Consider the following 17,530-nt stretch of genomic DNA (forward strand, 5'->3'; position numbering starts at 1 on the left):
TTCGACTTTTGGCGTTGACTAACGCAAAATGTAACATTAACCCGAATTGTAACAATTTTTGGCGCAAAATGTAACAATTTCTTTTACGCGAATTGTAACAACTTTTCAACTCTGGTCTTAAAGTAACTGCGGCTCAATTTCTCACCATTTGCCTCCATAACCCCAGCACGAGCAAATTAGACGACACTTCATTTTGGTTTGATCATAAGAAGAGCGAAAAATATAGCGCCATGCACCAGTTTTTCAAAACCCACCCTGATGAGATATGCTTGGCTCTCGTGAGAGATGCGCATGATCATCATTTCCTGGATCAATGTAGGACAGTCCTCTGGGCGTTGTTTAGTGGGCTGTGGAGCGCCTCAACTCTTCGGGTGCTTTCCGTTCGAAGGGAATAAAAGAATAACGTTTTATGAGAATTTGGAAGAATTTTGAACGTTCAATGAAGAAAACCAGTTGTCACGTACGTTAATGTCCACATTTGTGGGCAGAAATGATAAATTAACAAGCAAATTCGAGCCCCAATAGCCCGGACCCAATAGCCTCCCTGAACGACCCAACAAGTTTTAAGGAAGCACATCTGGTTTTCGTTCAGGCCGGTTGTAAAACATGCATCAAGTTTAGATAGCTCTTAGATATACATTGTACGAGCCCATCCAAATAGTTTCGAAGTCTCCACCTTGTTAAGGTGAAATGGACGATTTGGATGTGAACCTTTAATTTCTGAGAGACGATTGATTTATTTTGACGGTAACAGGCCTGCATTCAGGTTATTGGTTAAATAACAAGAGAAAAGTCAGAGCAATATAGGATAGCATAATCAAAGACAAACAAAATATTAATACTGTGGCTTTGACGTTAATCAAACGTGGAGGAATTTCAGAAGCCTCGCCTGAGTGGGCCTTAGTGACACTTGAGGACTCCAGCTTGAGGCTAAACACCAAAATACCCCAGTGCTTGCGTGCATTTGCATTTGTATTAAGAAAATAAATATATTGTTGTTGTTGTTGCTGTTGCGCGCGGGTTGATAATAACAATAATAATGGTTTTTAAATTAAAAACTGCAATTCAAAACATCCGTTTTAATTTAAAGTGAAAGGGCGTGATAGAAAGGAAGGTAAACTTACCAAAAAATTTTAAAAACGCTTTGTCCTAAAACACGGCAGAACGAATTTGTAGCCTCTCTCACGAATTTGGCGTGTGCAGGTAGAAGACTACTGATAAATATCACGCGAAGCCTAAATGAGCTAACTGTATTCCTTTAGTGGATCAAAAACAAATAAACAGCTAGCAATAAATTAAATGGCATTGAAGCAGAACGAAAATACTTGCTCTCTTGCACCGCTGTAGCCTCCTCTGCAACCTTAGTTTGGGCCGTTACGAACGACTACGGTGGAGACTCACTCCCAGGTATAAATCTCGTAGATGTTATTCAGGCTGTAACCTGCAACGCTGTTCTGTAAGAACATTCCTAGAAGTCTTGAAGATCCGAAGATCTCGCATGATTTCTCCCACAAGGCAGTGAGAAATAGGAGAAAGGCAATAGATTATCAAGGTAAGAGAGTGAGTCTCCCATATAGGTCTTATATCCAAGGTAATCCCTCTTAAGTTATTGTTAGACATGGTGCCCAGTTCTTCCACGATGAAGTTTCGAGAAGGTCGCTTCGGTTGTCCACGCATCGCGTGAGTAACATCCTCGGAGGAACTGGGTACCATGTCTAAAAATAACTTAAGAGGGATTACCTTGGGTACAAGGCCTATATGGGGGATTCACTCTCTTACCTTGATGATCTCTTGGAGAAAGGCTAACACTCGAAAGGTCAACGTTGGAAACTCAGCGCCACGGCGCTGCGTTTTCGTAGAATCACGTAACATATATGAGAATAATGTATGGCTCTATAGAACAACCATCATTCAACATTTTTTGACCATTCTTGAGTTTTTATTGCTCTTATAAAGTTATCTTTTTTTGGTCCGTTCTAAAGTGAGATGAGGCGCAAGATTAAGAAATCAAAATCAAACATAAGCTTCAAGGAGGTTAGAAGTGAAGAAACTGAACCTGTGTGGTTTCACTGTCGTAACACAATGACTGATGGACCCAGTAAGTGATTGAAACTTTATGGGATTTCAGCTTTCGGCAGTAATGTCTTTAAATATCTATTCATGTCATCTACGGGCTATCGAAGGGTGAAATTCGGCATTATGCACCAGGATTTAAAACCAAAGAGAACACGCCCGCCTTTTCTTCACAATCAGACACTTCAAGATAACTGCTTAGTTAAAAAAAATAGGCTTTTGCTTTTAACTACCTGGCAAAACTGGGAAGTCCTCGGGCTTCATCAGTCAAAACAGAGGTAGGTATGCTGCTACGTCTGGGCGAAACGAGGATGGGAGTCGAGGAAAGTTGAATTCTCGTCGACTGCCATTCAAACGTGGCCAATCATCATAGTTACCAAAACTTGGTAAAAATTAGGTAGCGAACGAGCGAGAAAGGTCGTCCACGTTCGTAAAAATGCGAGGCGGCTCAAATTCGAATAGAGCGGCCGAGAGTCCATGAGATCGCTGAAGTCCTGGCCCCAGTTTTCCAAAGGCTGGATGACGCTATTCACCAGATAAATTGTTATATCCAGGGGATAAGTGTTAACAAAACAAACCATGCTGCCCGCTGGATAGTGATTCATCGGGTGGATAGCGTTATCCACCCTTCGAACAACCCGGGCCTGGCGGCCATTAACAGAAACACTTTTTATAGCACACGAAGTGACATCAACCACCATTTTCAACTTCAGTCAAACATGATATCGACTGGCTGTCACTCAATCTTGTTAATTTCGTGTAGGGGAGCTAACCACTGTAAGATACATCGAGAATAAAAAAAAAAAAATGTCAAACGTGTTTTCATTCATGAGTATATTCAACCTTAATAAGAACTACTTCCCAATGTGCGGCTTTGGTAGTTAATAGGGAGTTTACGAAACCACGACGGCGACGCCGAGGACAACGTTGATTAAAAAATGAACTTATATTTTACCTACGAATCTCGCGATACTCTAAATTCATTTACTTTGTTCTTCACTGTCAAAACTATCGCAAAACTAAATTCGGAACACAGCGATAAATTTGAAATAAAAATTTAAAACATTAGCCGTCGTGGTTCACGTCCTCCAGACAACGCAGAATTTGGTCATTTCACGTTGTTGTCTTGCAGAGGACGGCAAAGAAATGTATCAAGAATTATAACCCACGTGCACAGCCATTGTACTGCTCATTAATTCTTTTGTTCAGTGACGTTCCGTTGCCGTTGCCGTCGTGGTTTCGTAACTCCTTAATGTAGCACATAACTCGCGCCTGACCGGAGTGCACGTGCTTTGGAGATTTTAGTCTTGAGATAGACTTTTGCCGGTTATTCACGTTTCAAGTAAATAAATTTACAATATTTAGCGAGGAAGGCACCCCAGCCTTAGCTGGTTTTCATGCGGGTCGAATTGAAGTTTGGAGATGTCGGTTTTCGTGGAGAAAGGAAAATCGGCCGAGAACCCAGAGAAAAAGCCTCGGAGCAAGGCGAGACCCAACAACAAACTCAACCTCCATATCATGGCACCGGGCCGAAATTGAACCCGGACCACATTGGTGGGAGGCGAGCGCTCTCACCACTGCGCCACCCCTATTTCCCCCAGTTGATAACCAAACTAATCAACCCATCGACTGACAGAACAGCTTTTTATTCAGAAGGGGACAGTGAACAAACCGAATAATTTGTCGTTATCAATCCATTTCAGTGCAAGGTTTATTCAGAAGCTGAAAGGCTCTTTTTAAAGCTATCTGATGTAAACAGTGTCACAGTACAGAATTATTTACCGAGCTCGAAGTTAACTGAAGTCCGGAGAGATGCTGGTAAAAACATCACAAGAATTTAAAACACTACAGCGAACGCGGGAAATTTGCAGGATAATTAATTATCGCAAATAACCCTGTGAAGATAGGATGATAAGGAGAGGAGAGGAGAGAGGAGAGGAGGGGAGAGAGGTAGAAGGTGACCTCTTGTAATAAAGGTAAGCTCATAAAAAAGATGAAGCGTTTTTAGAACTACTAACACTGTACATTTACACGTTGGAACTTTTGAATTACATTGTACTTTAAGCGTAAGCTTGTATACGAGCGTTCAACGAAAATTAGCACCAAGAAACTTTCAAATAAAGAAAAGCACAGGATGTAGATTTTTCCGGTATGATAAGCGGTCTCTTGGAAACTTCTAATATCCCTCCTAGGAAGATCAAATTAAAATTAAATTGTAGGATGTAACTACTTCCGCATTTGTGATAACAATTTAATTACATGGTAGGAGTGAGGTTTAAAGAGAGCAGTTAAAAAAGCAGGCGTAAAAATTGCTTTTGCTTTAAAATTACTTTTTCACGAGCACTTTGTGTGAAATCTGTTGCAGAAATTTTATACGACCGAAAAACTGTTTTTGAAATACAGTGGTATTAATTACGGCGCACACAAGTTAACATCTCCTTATTATTCTTCTTAATTACAGTTAAACTATTCCTCGAAAAGGAGACGAAAACTCCAGGACTTTTTCCGAAATTTTTCTTTACATGAAACCTCTTTCGTCGAAAATTCTTGCCCATATTTCCCTGAAATTCTTGCTAGCCATAAATTTCTCTATAGAGTACCCTTTGTATGGATATTAGCAGTATTTCGAGCTCAGCGTTGGTCTCAAAACAAACTGCTATTTGAACAAATACACAAATAAACGAAATTAAAACGGGCGGAACTTCTTACTATAAAACTTTGGTAACCAAGGTCACATGCAAGCCAGCCTAACTTGAAGCTCTCCACCCCTAGGAACTTAAAATGCTATTGTTATTTTCCCGTCACTGGTTGGTCAAATTAAGCAAAATTTGTGTGGGCATGACTCCTTTCTAAAATATAATTGGTTCTTGTCGTTTTAACTTCCCCTGGTTGGATCCACATAACAGCACTGCCTTGTAAACTGAAACACTTTATAATTTTCCTTGGGGCGTGCGGCCGTGTCGTAAAAATACCTCAAGATGGACGCCGGAGTCAAAATTGCACTCTTGTTGAAATTGTTCCTCGGAGTTGGTGAGTTGGTTTTTACCTACGTCTTAATTTGATGTTGGCCTGTGAAAACTTTAACTTTCACCAGTAACAAATTCACTTTTACCTAATATATATAAATTATCACACGAAATTGATTGCTCACGTCTTAGTGTTCTATGAAATCTGGCTCTTCTATCGGGTGACAGAATGAATTAGAAACAATCGGCGAGACTATCTTGAAAAAATCAACACTTACTTGAATTTTGTACGTGTGCCAGCACAAAAAGACTTAGGATAGTTTGTTCTATAGTCTAGCCAAAAACCAAGAAAATAACTCAGAACACAGCCAGCGAACAGAGTGTCTTGGAATATCTAGGCCACATCCAAATTAAGCCGGTGAAATTTGAAAACGCAGCTTTATTCCTGCGGTTACACACTAATCCGTCACGAAAACGGAACTTTTCGAAAACGCTCTTCAAACCGGAGTAATTTGAACACCTACGTTTTGTTTTCGTATGGACGGAAACATTTTGAAATGAGAGCTTTTCGGCAACGATGTCATCGCGATATTCAGGTGATTTTCCTGCCCCCCGATTGTTATGTTCTTAAATTCCCCTGGCGTAATGTGGACGGAAAACATTTGAAACGTTTTCAGAATGAAACCTACAATTCCTCAAGTATAGTTTGGACGGGTCCTTAAACGTCTCTTATGCTAGCTCAGTGGGTTCAGGCCTTGTCAAGGTCTAGGCCAGGATTTGTAAAACATCTTTACATCGCATCTGATACCTTCCCTGGTGTGCCATTAATCAGCGGTTAAATCTTTCACCTTCTACCTTTTGAAACCTTCATCTTGCTCCGTTTGATAACCAAATTGCTACATATTCGCTATTCCCTGAGAGAAATTCTAAGATGACTTGGTTAATTGCCTGCCTGTTGTTGATACCATAGTTTAGCAGTTCTATTTTTTGCGGTATTTTTTGATGTAACTAAGAATGAAGAATGGGAGCATATGTAATTTGTCCTCAAACAACGCCTTTGAAGACGCCTCTGAGACCCGAGGCTAAAACATTCAGTTTAAAGAACAGCACCCCCTACTCTCTAATGATCACTAACGTAAATAGCATATCACTAATTGTTTCAAACCTCTTTTCCCCCTGTAGGTTTAGTTGCTGGAGGTATGTACAAAAATTACTTAAAACATGTCTTAAACTAAAACGTGAAATATCGTTTGCTGTCGATTGAAAGCCTCAGACTCTGTTGGTGTATACGAATAACGACAGAAGAAAATGAAGGTGATAGACACATTGGAAAAACTCTTTTAACGCAACGAAAAAACACCGGTGGCCTCATGGTTAGTGCGCTCCTTTCCAGATCGAGCGATTCAGGTTCGAGGCCTGGTCGGAGACAATATGTTGTGTTTTTAGGCAAGACAATTTACCCTCACAGTATCTCTCTCCACCCAGTTGTATAAATGAGTACCAGCGAATTTAATGCTGAGGGTAACCCTGTAATTGCCTAGCATCCCAACCAAGGCACAGTGCCTCTCCTCACCCAGGTGAGAAAATGAATACCAGAAAATTTAATGCTGACGGTAACCCTGCAATTGCTTAGCATCCCAACCAGAGAGAGCTCAGTGAAATACTCCTAGTCGCTTCATACTTCAGAAATCGGATGAACACTATCTTTGACGTTTGAATTGACATATTTGATGTTTAAGAGGACATTAAGAACATCCTATTCTTCCATTTATTGGTATGATTTCTCGGTCAGGTTTTACTCTTAGAACGACCAAAAAATGCACGCAAATACTGGGAATGCAAAACAACCAAATCCCGGATTCCGCTCTCAGCGCCTCCACTTCCTACAATGTTAGCTCTATGGGTCCAAGAAATGGAAGGTTATATTTCCAGGCAAAGAGTGGGAAGTACGGTGCTTGGGCCACGTCAAGGAATGACAAATTTCAGTGGTTTGGAGTCGACTTTGGGAGTTATGCAAAGGTGACCGGATTAGCTACCCAAGGAAGGCAAGATGGGGCCTGGTGGGTGACGAGCTACAGTCTGTCATTCAGCCACGATGATGTTTTCTTTGAAGACTACAAAGAAAACAATGTGAAGAAGGTATGCGACGTTATAGTCCCGATTTAGATAAGATATTAAGAGTCCCTGTCCATAAAAATGGAAAATAACTCGGCAAGGGTCGAAAATTCGATTTCGCTCATATTTTCATGGTAGATAGGCTAGGGCATGACAAAAACTACTGGATAGTTTTTTTGGCAAAATATCCTTTTATTTCAAAGAAATTGGCAAATTACCAACTTCCGTTAAAATCGTCATTTGACGCACCATTTTATTAAGCCAGTTTGAGAGCCTCACATGCAAAACCACATCATTCTTCCGTCTTTAAAACACTCAAATATTTTTGTCCAATGTTTAAATGTGTACTGGGTTGGTTTTAGGGAATGTTGCGTTGTCTTTTTGGGTGCAAAATAATTAAATTTCGAAGACAGGTATTTCATTCACTTAAAAGTACTTCGTGAATATAATTGATTTTCACCATGTGCGAAACCTTTAAATTGATTAAGCTTCTGGTGGTTGAATCGCAGAAGGATGATCTACAGATTCCTGTAAAAATTTCTTTGGGCAAATGATTGTGAGCGACGCGAGAGCTTTTCAAAGTACGTCAAAAATGCAAATATTTGACCATCCGTCGTCAAATTTCAATTTACGGGTTAGACGTATATTTTAGCATGCGCCACATGACTTGACCAATGTTAAGTTGAAATAGACACAGAGCTGATAATTTCGAGATGTTCTAACCTCATTTGCTGTAAAAGGCAGGTCCAAAGCCGATTTGACGTGTTTCTCTCACCATTCGTCGCACCTAAAGCAGAAGTTTGCTTTTGTTTACATAACGTCCGATGTACATCGCCAACTGTCAACTTATTTAATGGTCGAATACCATGAATCTGTGACCCTCTTTCGACACATATGATTACCACTGCATCTAAGTCAAAAACGGGTAAGTCATTTGTAGATAGTTGCTTGCTTTGCACTACACCAAAATATTACGTTTGATCATCATGGTTTGATGGCTTGAATCCTTGCTTGCAGCGGTTCCTTTCTCGTCACGCAATACTGTCATCCCATTTTAGGGGGTAGGGGTAGGACAATTTCTATCCTAATACATAAGGCTCGGTAAAGCTGGGAACCACTGGGAGCACACAATCGTGTTGAGTAGGAAGAGATTAAATTAAGAAATGAGAAGAATGAATAGTTTACCATTGCCCCTGTTGATATCTTTTACTCGACCACCGCTACCTACATGGCCTGCGTAATACTGTAACGCTAAACTCATACCTAGCTCTTTTCGCGCTGGCTGTGCAATTATTTTTGATTTACATGTAATACAGTGGGCTACCCCCGGGGAAATGGGTGGTGACCGCTTACTATGGGGCTAGCCGCTTAAATAGAGGTGTACCCTGAATATTTAATTTTTCACTATCGGGTTATAAATTTCTTGGTAAACGTGGAGTGAATTCAAGACAATCATGATAGACGTGTATTTGAATTATCACTCGTCATACACCTTCAATTTCGGACCCTTATCTACCATCGCCCTTTCCAAAACAAAGTGTTTAAATTTTGGGTGGCCGCTGAATTGTCTTTACCCCTATGATAGGGGTAAAGACAATAGTGAAACCCTTATCGGAACGACCAAATGGTGGCCGCGGAGGTAACCGGTCAACAGGTGTTTTATTTACAATATTTTACTGACAATAATTTTGGACTGTATTGACAACAGTCCTCTATTTTCTGTTACAAACATACCGATGCCTCGCCACTAGGCAAACAAAATACGCCAAATAAAATGGCATGGCCAGGGCTATTTACTCGCGTAATTACTAATTAAATTTAGTCTGTTTTTCTCATGAATTAGACACGTTGTGATTTCCTATTTTCATTTCAGTTAGTTCTTGCTTCATTGATCTATAATTTGTTTCATGGCAATTTTTTTAAAATTCTAGTGAGTACTGGCACTAGCTTTATCAGCGGTTGTCTGAAACATCAAAACGTACAACAAACGTGATTTGGACCGAGGCCACGTACACTATAGAGCACGATTATATAAATATACACATATTATTATATATATGAACAAACAGATGAACAATGATTAAATTGTTTCATTTATCCTGAGAGTGCTCTACGGCAAAATGGATCAAAATATGCAGCATATGCCGTGACAGCATTGCGTGACGAACAAATAACGGCTGTAAGATTGTGCTGCGCCGACACGCTTATCAGCAATGGTCAGCAATCGATCAAACGCATTATTTTGGCGCAGTGCAAAGCAAGCAACTACCTACAAATGACTCAGCCATTTTAGATGCAGTGATGTTCATATGCGCAGAAAGATGGTCACAGATCCATGGTATTCGACGAATAATAGGTTGACAGTTGGCGATGTACGCCGGACGTAAACCTTGTGTAAACAAAAGCAAACTTCTGCTTTATATGCGACGAATGGTGGGAGATTGACTAGAAACACGTCAAATCGGCTTTGGACCTGCCTTTTGCAACAAATAAGGCTAGAACATTTGGAAACAAGAAGATCTGTTAGATCTTATAACCGCGCTTTTAAAATTTAACTGTTTGCTTAGCACTACCGTCGGAACGGAGTGCACATTCCAAAGTAGTCATTGATGATTCTTTTCTTACGGTAGACATCACATCACTTGATCAACACAAACTGTATTATTGCACCATCAGTGGTAGCCATTGACAAATCTTCGATGACCTAATGGTCTTAATCTTTGTAGAACTTTCTTCGGGATATGTATGGGCATGAACGATATAAATGACACGATAATAACACTATTAACAACAGCTTTCTTTCTTAAAGGTCATGATTAAATTTAATTGGTGTTTTCCACGAGTAAAGGGCTAGTAAAGTAGTCACACAAGTCATATAATTTAATAATAAAACTCTATCCCGACCGATGTATCGATTTTGGTCACTCCAGTGACCACAGATTGGAAACGTGACAGAAAATTGGCGTTACTTTCGATTCTCACCAAATTTGGACAGTGGGATGATCTCATCATTAGCCAATTATAGGCCATCTTTCAGCTCTTTTCGTCATATCCCCCCCACGGGAGAATTTTGTCAAGTTAGCTAATTTAGTATGCAAGCCAACGTAATGGCGGTCACCGTCGACGAAATGTTTATTTGCTCAAAATTGGGGCAAAATCTTTCGGAGATGGAAATCAAGACATTTGTAAGGATACAGAAAGTAATTTGGGGCCGGTTGCTGGCTTCTAAGGCTGAATTTATCCAGAAGTAAGCTGTATTTTCGTTTTCGTGCCGAAAGCCATGCGATGAAATATTATCGGCTTGTTCTCCTGTCTTGTTCCGTTTTTCTCTAGGTCTTTTTTGTAGCCCGCCGAGGCCAGTCTTTCGTCTAAATCAGTTGAAAAAAGTTCGAAAAAGATGTTCCCATTCAACTTTAAGCTCTCAGGCGATAATTCTGGAGATTTTTGGCCGAAACGTTCGGCTTTGTTATGTTCGTGTTTTTCGGTTTCTATGGGCGACGGTGGCTTCCTTTGTTAGGTCAAGTCTGGGGAGTGAGGTCACAAAAAAATTCGAATTAATTCTGGTTTTGTTCGATTTCGCTGAAATTTTAACACGATAAAACTGGATTGTTAACGAATAGATTTACCGCCTGCCGATGTGTGGTAGCTATTAACGCTGAAGTGTTATATCGCTTCGAAGTCAGGGTTTTGAAGAGATTTTTTTGCAACGTGTGGGTTCGGCGTGATTTTGTAATCGGAGGTTTTTGTCGACCCCGAAAGAAAAAATATCCGGAAAAGGTCATTTCATCGACGATTCAAAGGAATATAAATATGTATATGTTCCGAGCTAAATTTCTGGTGAAAAAATATAATTTTTGACGAACGCTGGGTTTTTAATTTTTTCCCGCGAAAGTCAGTATCGGAGATGAGATTTATTAATGTTTCAACAGCTTTTGGCGAGTAAACATCACAGGTTGCGTGACTCAAAATTTGGCCGAGTGGAAGCTTGGGTCTGGTCGCAGACAAAACTACGAAAAAACCACGGGTAAACCATGAACCGCGCTCGACCCATGGCCGCGCGGTTAATTACCAGCTCTGTGTCTATTTCAACTTATTATAGGTCAAGTCATGTGGCGCATGCTAAAATATACGTCTAACTCGTACATTGAAATTTGACGACGGATGGTCAAATATTTGCATTTTTGACGTACTTTAAAAAGCTCTCGCGTCGACGCTCACAATCATTTGCCCAAAGAAATTTTTACAGGAATCTGTAGATCATCCTTCTGCGATTCAACCACCAGAAGCTTAATCCATTTGAAGGCTTCGCACATGGTGAAAATCAATTATATTCACGAAGTACTTTTAAGTGAATGAAATACCTGTCTTCGAAATTTAATTATTTTGCACCCAAAAAGACAACGCAACATTCCCTAAAACCAACCCAGTACACATTTAAACATTGGACAAAAATATTTGAGTGTTTTAAAGACGGAAGAATGATGTGGTTTTGCGTGCGAGGCTCTCAAACTTGCTTAATAAAATGGTGCGTCAAATGACGATTTTAACGGAAGTTGGTAATTTGCCAATTTCTTTGAAATAAAAGGATATTTTGCCAAAAAAAACTATCCAGTAGTTTTTGTCATGCCCTAGCCTATCTACCCACAGGCGGCCCAAGCTCAAGATGCGAGGAGTTATTATTTATTTATTTTTTTAATCTCAATGTGAACGTTCAGCGCGTGAAACGTGACATATTTACCGCCGACATCTACTATTACATAGCCACCGAGTTTGGTTACACGAAACGTGACCTTCACCTTGCAGCACATGGTGGTGTTGTGTTACAACGGTTTGAATTTATAAAGGTTTGTATGGGGAAAAACGGTAATCGACATTATAGCTGAAATTTTGATATTTTTGCAATAAAAATGACTTACCTCAATGCCTTGTTGTCTTTTCTATTGTCATCTCGCTTCTCAGCTCGATCCGAAGCCTCTTAACCGAGATATCGCTTTTTGGTTTTCCTCTACTAAGAAAGAGTAAAGGCTACACACTCGATTCTGGACTGATCCCCGCTCGAAGGGAAGAAAAACAACACTGAAATCCCGCCAGCCGCCCCAATTCCTCCGCAGAATCATAGTACAGGATTAAGCGCTCCTTTTCAGTTAAATTCCATGCCAAATTCATCTCCACAGCGCATGCTACAAAGTTCTAAATCGAAGAAAGCTAGCTAGCCATCCGGACTCAGTGATCATGCTGCCGGGACCATCCATGGCCACAGTCGAACAAATTGACCCTGACTGGGGGAAGGGAGTGCACAGTCCTCAATAACCCAGCTACTTTGCTCCACGGTCCCCTAGGGACTGATTGGCTTGTCATAACAACCAGGAATGCTCCGTCGGCGGCCTGGATTAAAATCTACCCAGGGGACCGTCAAGCAAAGTACCTGGCTTGTCGAGAACTGTGCGCTCCCTTCCCCTGGTCAGGGTCAATTTGTTAGCCCGGCATTCCGCTCGGGTTTCTAATGTGTCCATGGTTGGTCCCGGCAGCATGATCACTGATTCTGGATGGTTAGCTTTCTTCGATTCAGAGCTTTGTATCGTGAGCTGTAGAGATGAATTTGACTTGGGATTTGACTAAAAGGGAGCGCTTAACCCTGTGCTATGATTCTGCGGAGGAATTGGGGCGGCTGGCGGGATTTCAGTGTTGTTTTTTTTTCGCTTCGAGCGGGGATCAGTCCAGAATCGAGTGTGTAGCCTTTACTCTTTCTTAGTAGAGGAAAACCAGAAAGCTATAACTCGGTTAAGAGGCTTCGGATCGAGCTGAGAAGCGAGATGACAATAGAAAAGACAACAAGGCATTGAGGTAAGTCATTTTTATTGCAAAAATATCAAAATTTCAGCTATAATGTCGATTACCGTTTTTCCCCATACAAACCTTTATAAATTCAAACCGTTGTAACACAACACCACCATATGCTGCAAGGCGAAGGTCACGTTTCGCGTAACCAAACTCGGTGGTTATGTAATTGTAGATGTCGGCGGTAAATATGTCACGTTTCACGCGCTGAACGTTCGCACTCCTCGCATCGTGAGCTTGGGCCGCCTGTGATCTACCACAAGAATATGAGCGAAATCGAATTTTCGACCCTTGCCGCGCAATTAAGAATTTGCCTGATTTTTACAGGCAGGCACTCTTAATCCCTAATATCTATCAATCTAAACAGTGAATACAATCTCCTACTTTCTCACTCTACCGTGTGGTGACAATAATTACGCCTCAAGTGTATCTATTGTGTCACATCGTCTATTTTGAACTTTATCTATGAACTGGCGTACAATCGGCCTTCGATGACAGAGGATGACACTCATATGGTCGAGTAGGATACAAGAGACGACTACGCTCGAAAGGGGTGTCTCTTCATCCTTGTGGTATTTAAAAGGATAGGGACATAAGTATTCTAAATCGTCGCAAATTAAAAAAAAAAGAAAAAAAAAATTGCAGCAACTCAAGTCCATATGGCACACCAAGAGAATCGCTCTTGGTCATATTAGAACAGGTATCAAGACCTGAGCAGAACTGTTCGTGTTCGAAGTTGTAACGGAAGAATGGTGGTAGGGATTACATAACAAAGGGAGACATCTCTTTTGGCCATGCAGTATTGTATGTGAAAGTGGGCGTATACCATTCAAACCATAAACACTTGAAAGATTTGGTTTGCGCAGTGGTTTGATGACTACGAAAGAAGGTTCTCGGCATCAAAAAGACAGACAAGCGTTTTTACACTGTGAAAAGGCTAATGCACAAAATATGTAGGCTCCTACACTGCTAGCAAAAGTTAGGGGTTAACCTTCAGATGGAGCTATTTTGCAGGCGTATGAAAATTCATCGGGTAGCCCCACCCTCTTCAACTGGAGGGGTTCTTTAAAAGATTCTTGAATAAGGAAGAAAACAAATACAAATCGAAAACCCACCCATGCAGACTGAAATCGTCTAGTCGGGTCACTTTCGCTTTGTTCTGTTTCAGATTTTTGCTGGTAACCTTGACCGTCACACTGTCGTTAGTCATGATCTTAAAAATCCGATTATTGCCAAAGTTATCCGAATAAACCCGATTACTTGGCACAGCTACATCTCTTTGCGGGCGGAATTCTATGGCTGCAGAGAAGGTAAGGACGAGATAACTTTAATAACCCACATTTGCTTTTCTATTGTGAACATAACGTATTATTTAAAAGTTATTGGATCAAGTGTTCCGTGATATCCACAATAAGAGCCTAGGAAGTGTTACAGATGGCAAGAAATCTTTTAAAGGCCATCTTAAAAATGAAAATCGTATCTCATAGCACAAGCTAGAGCAATAAATGAATATATGTAAATTTTAAGGTCTACATTAACCAATTTAATAATACATATATCTTATTAGATGTTTTGGTGTGTAGTATCGCTGTATATTTTAACGAGTTGTGCCGTATTTTGACGAGCCCGTAGGGCGAGTCAAAATACAAACAACGAGTAAAAATATACAGCGATACTACACACCAAAACATCTAACAAGAGATTTATTATCCAACTGCTGTAGTAAATAAATTTATCAATGAAAGAGGGACAGTGTGACAATTTTGCGTGCGCGCGCCGACCTATACGGCAAACAGGTTTTCTACTGTACAGTATCGCTGTATATTTGTACTGTTATTTGGACGGTATTCGCTGCAGTTGGATAATAATCTAAAGTTAATTAAGTTACTGTTTTGGAAGAACTTACGGAAATGTATATAAAAAAGACAAGGACTATTTTTATAACGCTCTCCTTCTTCATTGCTCCTGGCAGCTCGTGGAAAGTGGCTTCAGAAAATGGTTATACAACAAAAAAGCAAATAAAAGAGACGTTGATTTAGATCATGGTTTCTTAGCTTGGCAAATATAAGTAATAATGCGGTTCTTAGAGCGAAGTCTTGATAATAAACATCCCCCACTCTCTCACTAGCTAGAGACAAAAGACACATATTACTATCTATATTCACCTACCTCTAATGCCATTTGATATGAAATGTTCAAAAAAAAAAAATAATGTACTCCAAGACTGAGGTTTGTTTCATTACATCTTTTTGTTCAGGATTCGAGAAACCAGAGATCGTTTGCGCGACGGCTCTTGGAATAGAACACGTGAACCAGATTCCAGATAGTGCAATCGTCTCCTCTTCACAATATAACACATATTATGGACCAGAAAGAGCAAGGTTGCGTCTAGTGACTCAAGGAAGCTTTATCGGTGGATGGTCTCCCAAGTCATCCAATACAGGGGAGTGGATCGAATTTGACCTGGCCGAAAATACCAAAGTCACCGGAGTTGCAACTCAGGGCCGAGACAATGCCGACTGGTGGATCACCAGTTACACGCTATCCTCTAGAGTCAAAGGCGGAAGCTATGAGTCATACAACAATGGCTATGTAAGTAATATATTTATATAGAGAGTATTACTTGGTTGAGAATTATATCACTTGGACACATGTGTGGATAATTTATTTGATTTTTTTTAAATAATCGTAATTAAACTGGGTGGAGTACACTTTGGTCTCAAACCATACGCGTGATTCCAAAATCGAACAAGTCGCGCAGCACGAGTTCGAATTAAAATCACAAGTACAATTTCAGACCAGAAATTGCACGGTTATTCCCTGAATTGTACGAAAAGAGGTTTAATTACTAATTTTCATTAGTAACAATTTAAATCGTTTTTATAGCAAATTTCGAAATTCAAAACTTCTTTTGAGCGAAATAGTAGCGCTGTAACTTTTAATAACTGCGGGAAACATTGAGAAGGAAGCCATTGAAACGCGCGTAATTGACGTGCGAAAAACTGGTCACGATCGAGAATTTTGTTATGGATACCATTAAGGATTTAATCAGTGCCAATATTGTATTGATCTAGTTGCCGGTTCGTTAAAAAAAAGTGGTATCGGAAACGTTTTTACATACAGTGAAACCTCTATTAGGCGGACTCCTTCGAGACCTTCTCAAGTGTCCGCTAAATAGAAGGTGTCCGCTTAATAGACGTTTGTAAAAATTGCGCAATGCTTGTTAACGATTAACATTCAACGGCTACTCTGTACTGTGATAAAGCTCCATTTTGTTAAGGAAGCTATCCAGAGTTCAAGTTCAATACCTTTCATTAGCAATTTTGATTTGTTATTCAAATTCAAAAAATATAACAGCAACGATAATACGCGCTGTACATGGACTATTTTAATGTTTGTGTACAAATTAGTTATTTCTTAAAGTAATTATAAATTGAAGTTTGTCTCTGGTTTCGAATAGCTATTTCCTGAAGCCAGATCTGTTGATTTAGACAGGACCAGCGAAAACTTCTCATTCTCTTTAAATCTTGCATATTCGAGAAGCTTTTCGGCCATTTGTAGCGCTTCCCGGTCCGATTTTAATTCCAGTGCCTTCTCTTCCTCGTCATCCACACATAGCGAGGACGTAATCCAATACTACTGCATTGTCAGTTCAGTCGGGTGTCCGCTTAATAGAGATTTTTAACGATAGAAATTAGCCAAAAACAATTTACTTTAGTGTCCTCGCCGGCTTAATAGAGGTGTCCGCTGAATAGGGGTTTTGTTATGAAGGGAAATATAAGACTTAAATTCCGGGACCCGGCTTAGTGTCCGCTTAATATTGGACGTCCGCTTAATTGGGGGTCCGCTCAATTGAGGTTTCACTGTATCAGAAAAATATGCGATTTAATGCAAAAAATAGCGCGATTTGTATGTAAATCGCACTGGCTTTCCTGCAACTTGATCGATTACTTTAAGCAATATTGGGGAGTCTGGTTCATTAAACAAATTTACACGCCTTCTCTACCATAATTTTTAAACACGGCAATCATGGAAACCAGGATTTTTCTTAATGGCATATTAATGTAAGTTAATATAATGTTAAGATTTGGATTTTTAGTCATTATTACGTAATTTTTTTCTACCTGATGTTTTTACCGTGTATAAATAATGATTAAAGATTAAAGATTCCATTCTTATGGCTGGGGAAAAGATGCGATTTAGAGCAAAACAAAACAAAACAAAACAAAACAAAACAAAAAAGAAAGCGTTTCCTAAATGAATCGCACTGCTGAGAGCCAACCAGATTGCAAGTATCGCCAGTGATTTCCGAATGGATGTAATAAATTCTTAAATTTCACTGATTCACTCTGTCAGCCGCTCGCGGAAAAACTTATAAAATTCATCAGGAATGTATTGGGCCCGAATTTGACCAGCGTCGTAAATTAAACTTCAGTTAAAACTACTCAAGCTTTGGTTACCTTCGGAATATCTCCGACATTTTCCGGTAATCTTTGGAAACCTCAGTCTGAAATAACCTGTAACATTCAGTTGTTATG

General features: G+C 40.0%; 1 protein-coding gene across 1 annotated transcript in view; it reads left to right on the top strand.

Annotated features, from left to right (window-relative positions):
• The first annotated feature begins 4,821 nt into the window (after positions 1 to 4,821).
• The window catches only part of LOC145491300 (lactadherin-like), a 13,280-nt gene continuing 571 nt past the window's right edge, over positions 4,822 to 17,530 (top strand). The window contains exons 1-5 of the mRNA XM_081470468.1: positions 4,822 to 5,103; positions 6,222 to 6,236; positions 6,832 to 7,178; positions 14,161 to 14,302; positions 15,250 to 15,584. Coding sequence (XP_081326594.1) covers positions 5,052 to 5,103; positions 6,222 to 6,236; positions 6,832 to 7,178; positions 14,161 to 14,302; positions 15,250 to 15,584 — 891 coding nt within the window. The 5' untranslated portion in view covers positions 4,822 to 5,051. The remainder of the gene's footprint in view (positions 5,104 to 6,221; positions 6,237 to 6,831; positions 7,179 to 14,160; positions 14,303 to 15,249; positions 15,585 to 17,530) is intronic.

Source organism: Orbicella franksi, chromosome 6 (genome assembly GCF_964199315.1).
Source record: "Orbicella franksi chromosome 6, jaOrbFran1.1, whole genome shotgun sequence".
NCBI classification, from domain to species: domain Eukaryota; kingdom Metazoa; phylum Cnidaria; class Anthozoa; order Scleractinia; family Merulinidae; genus Orbicella; species Orbicella franksi.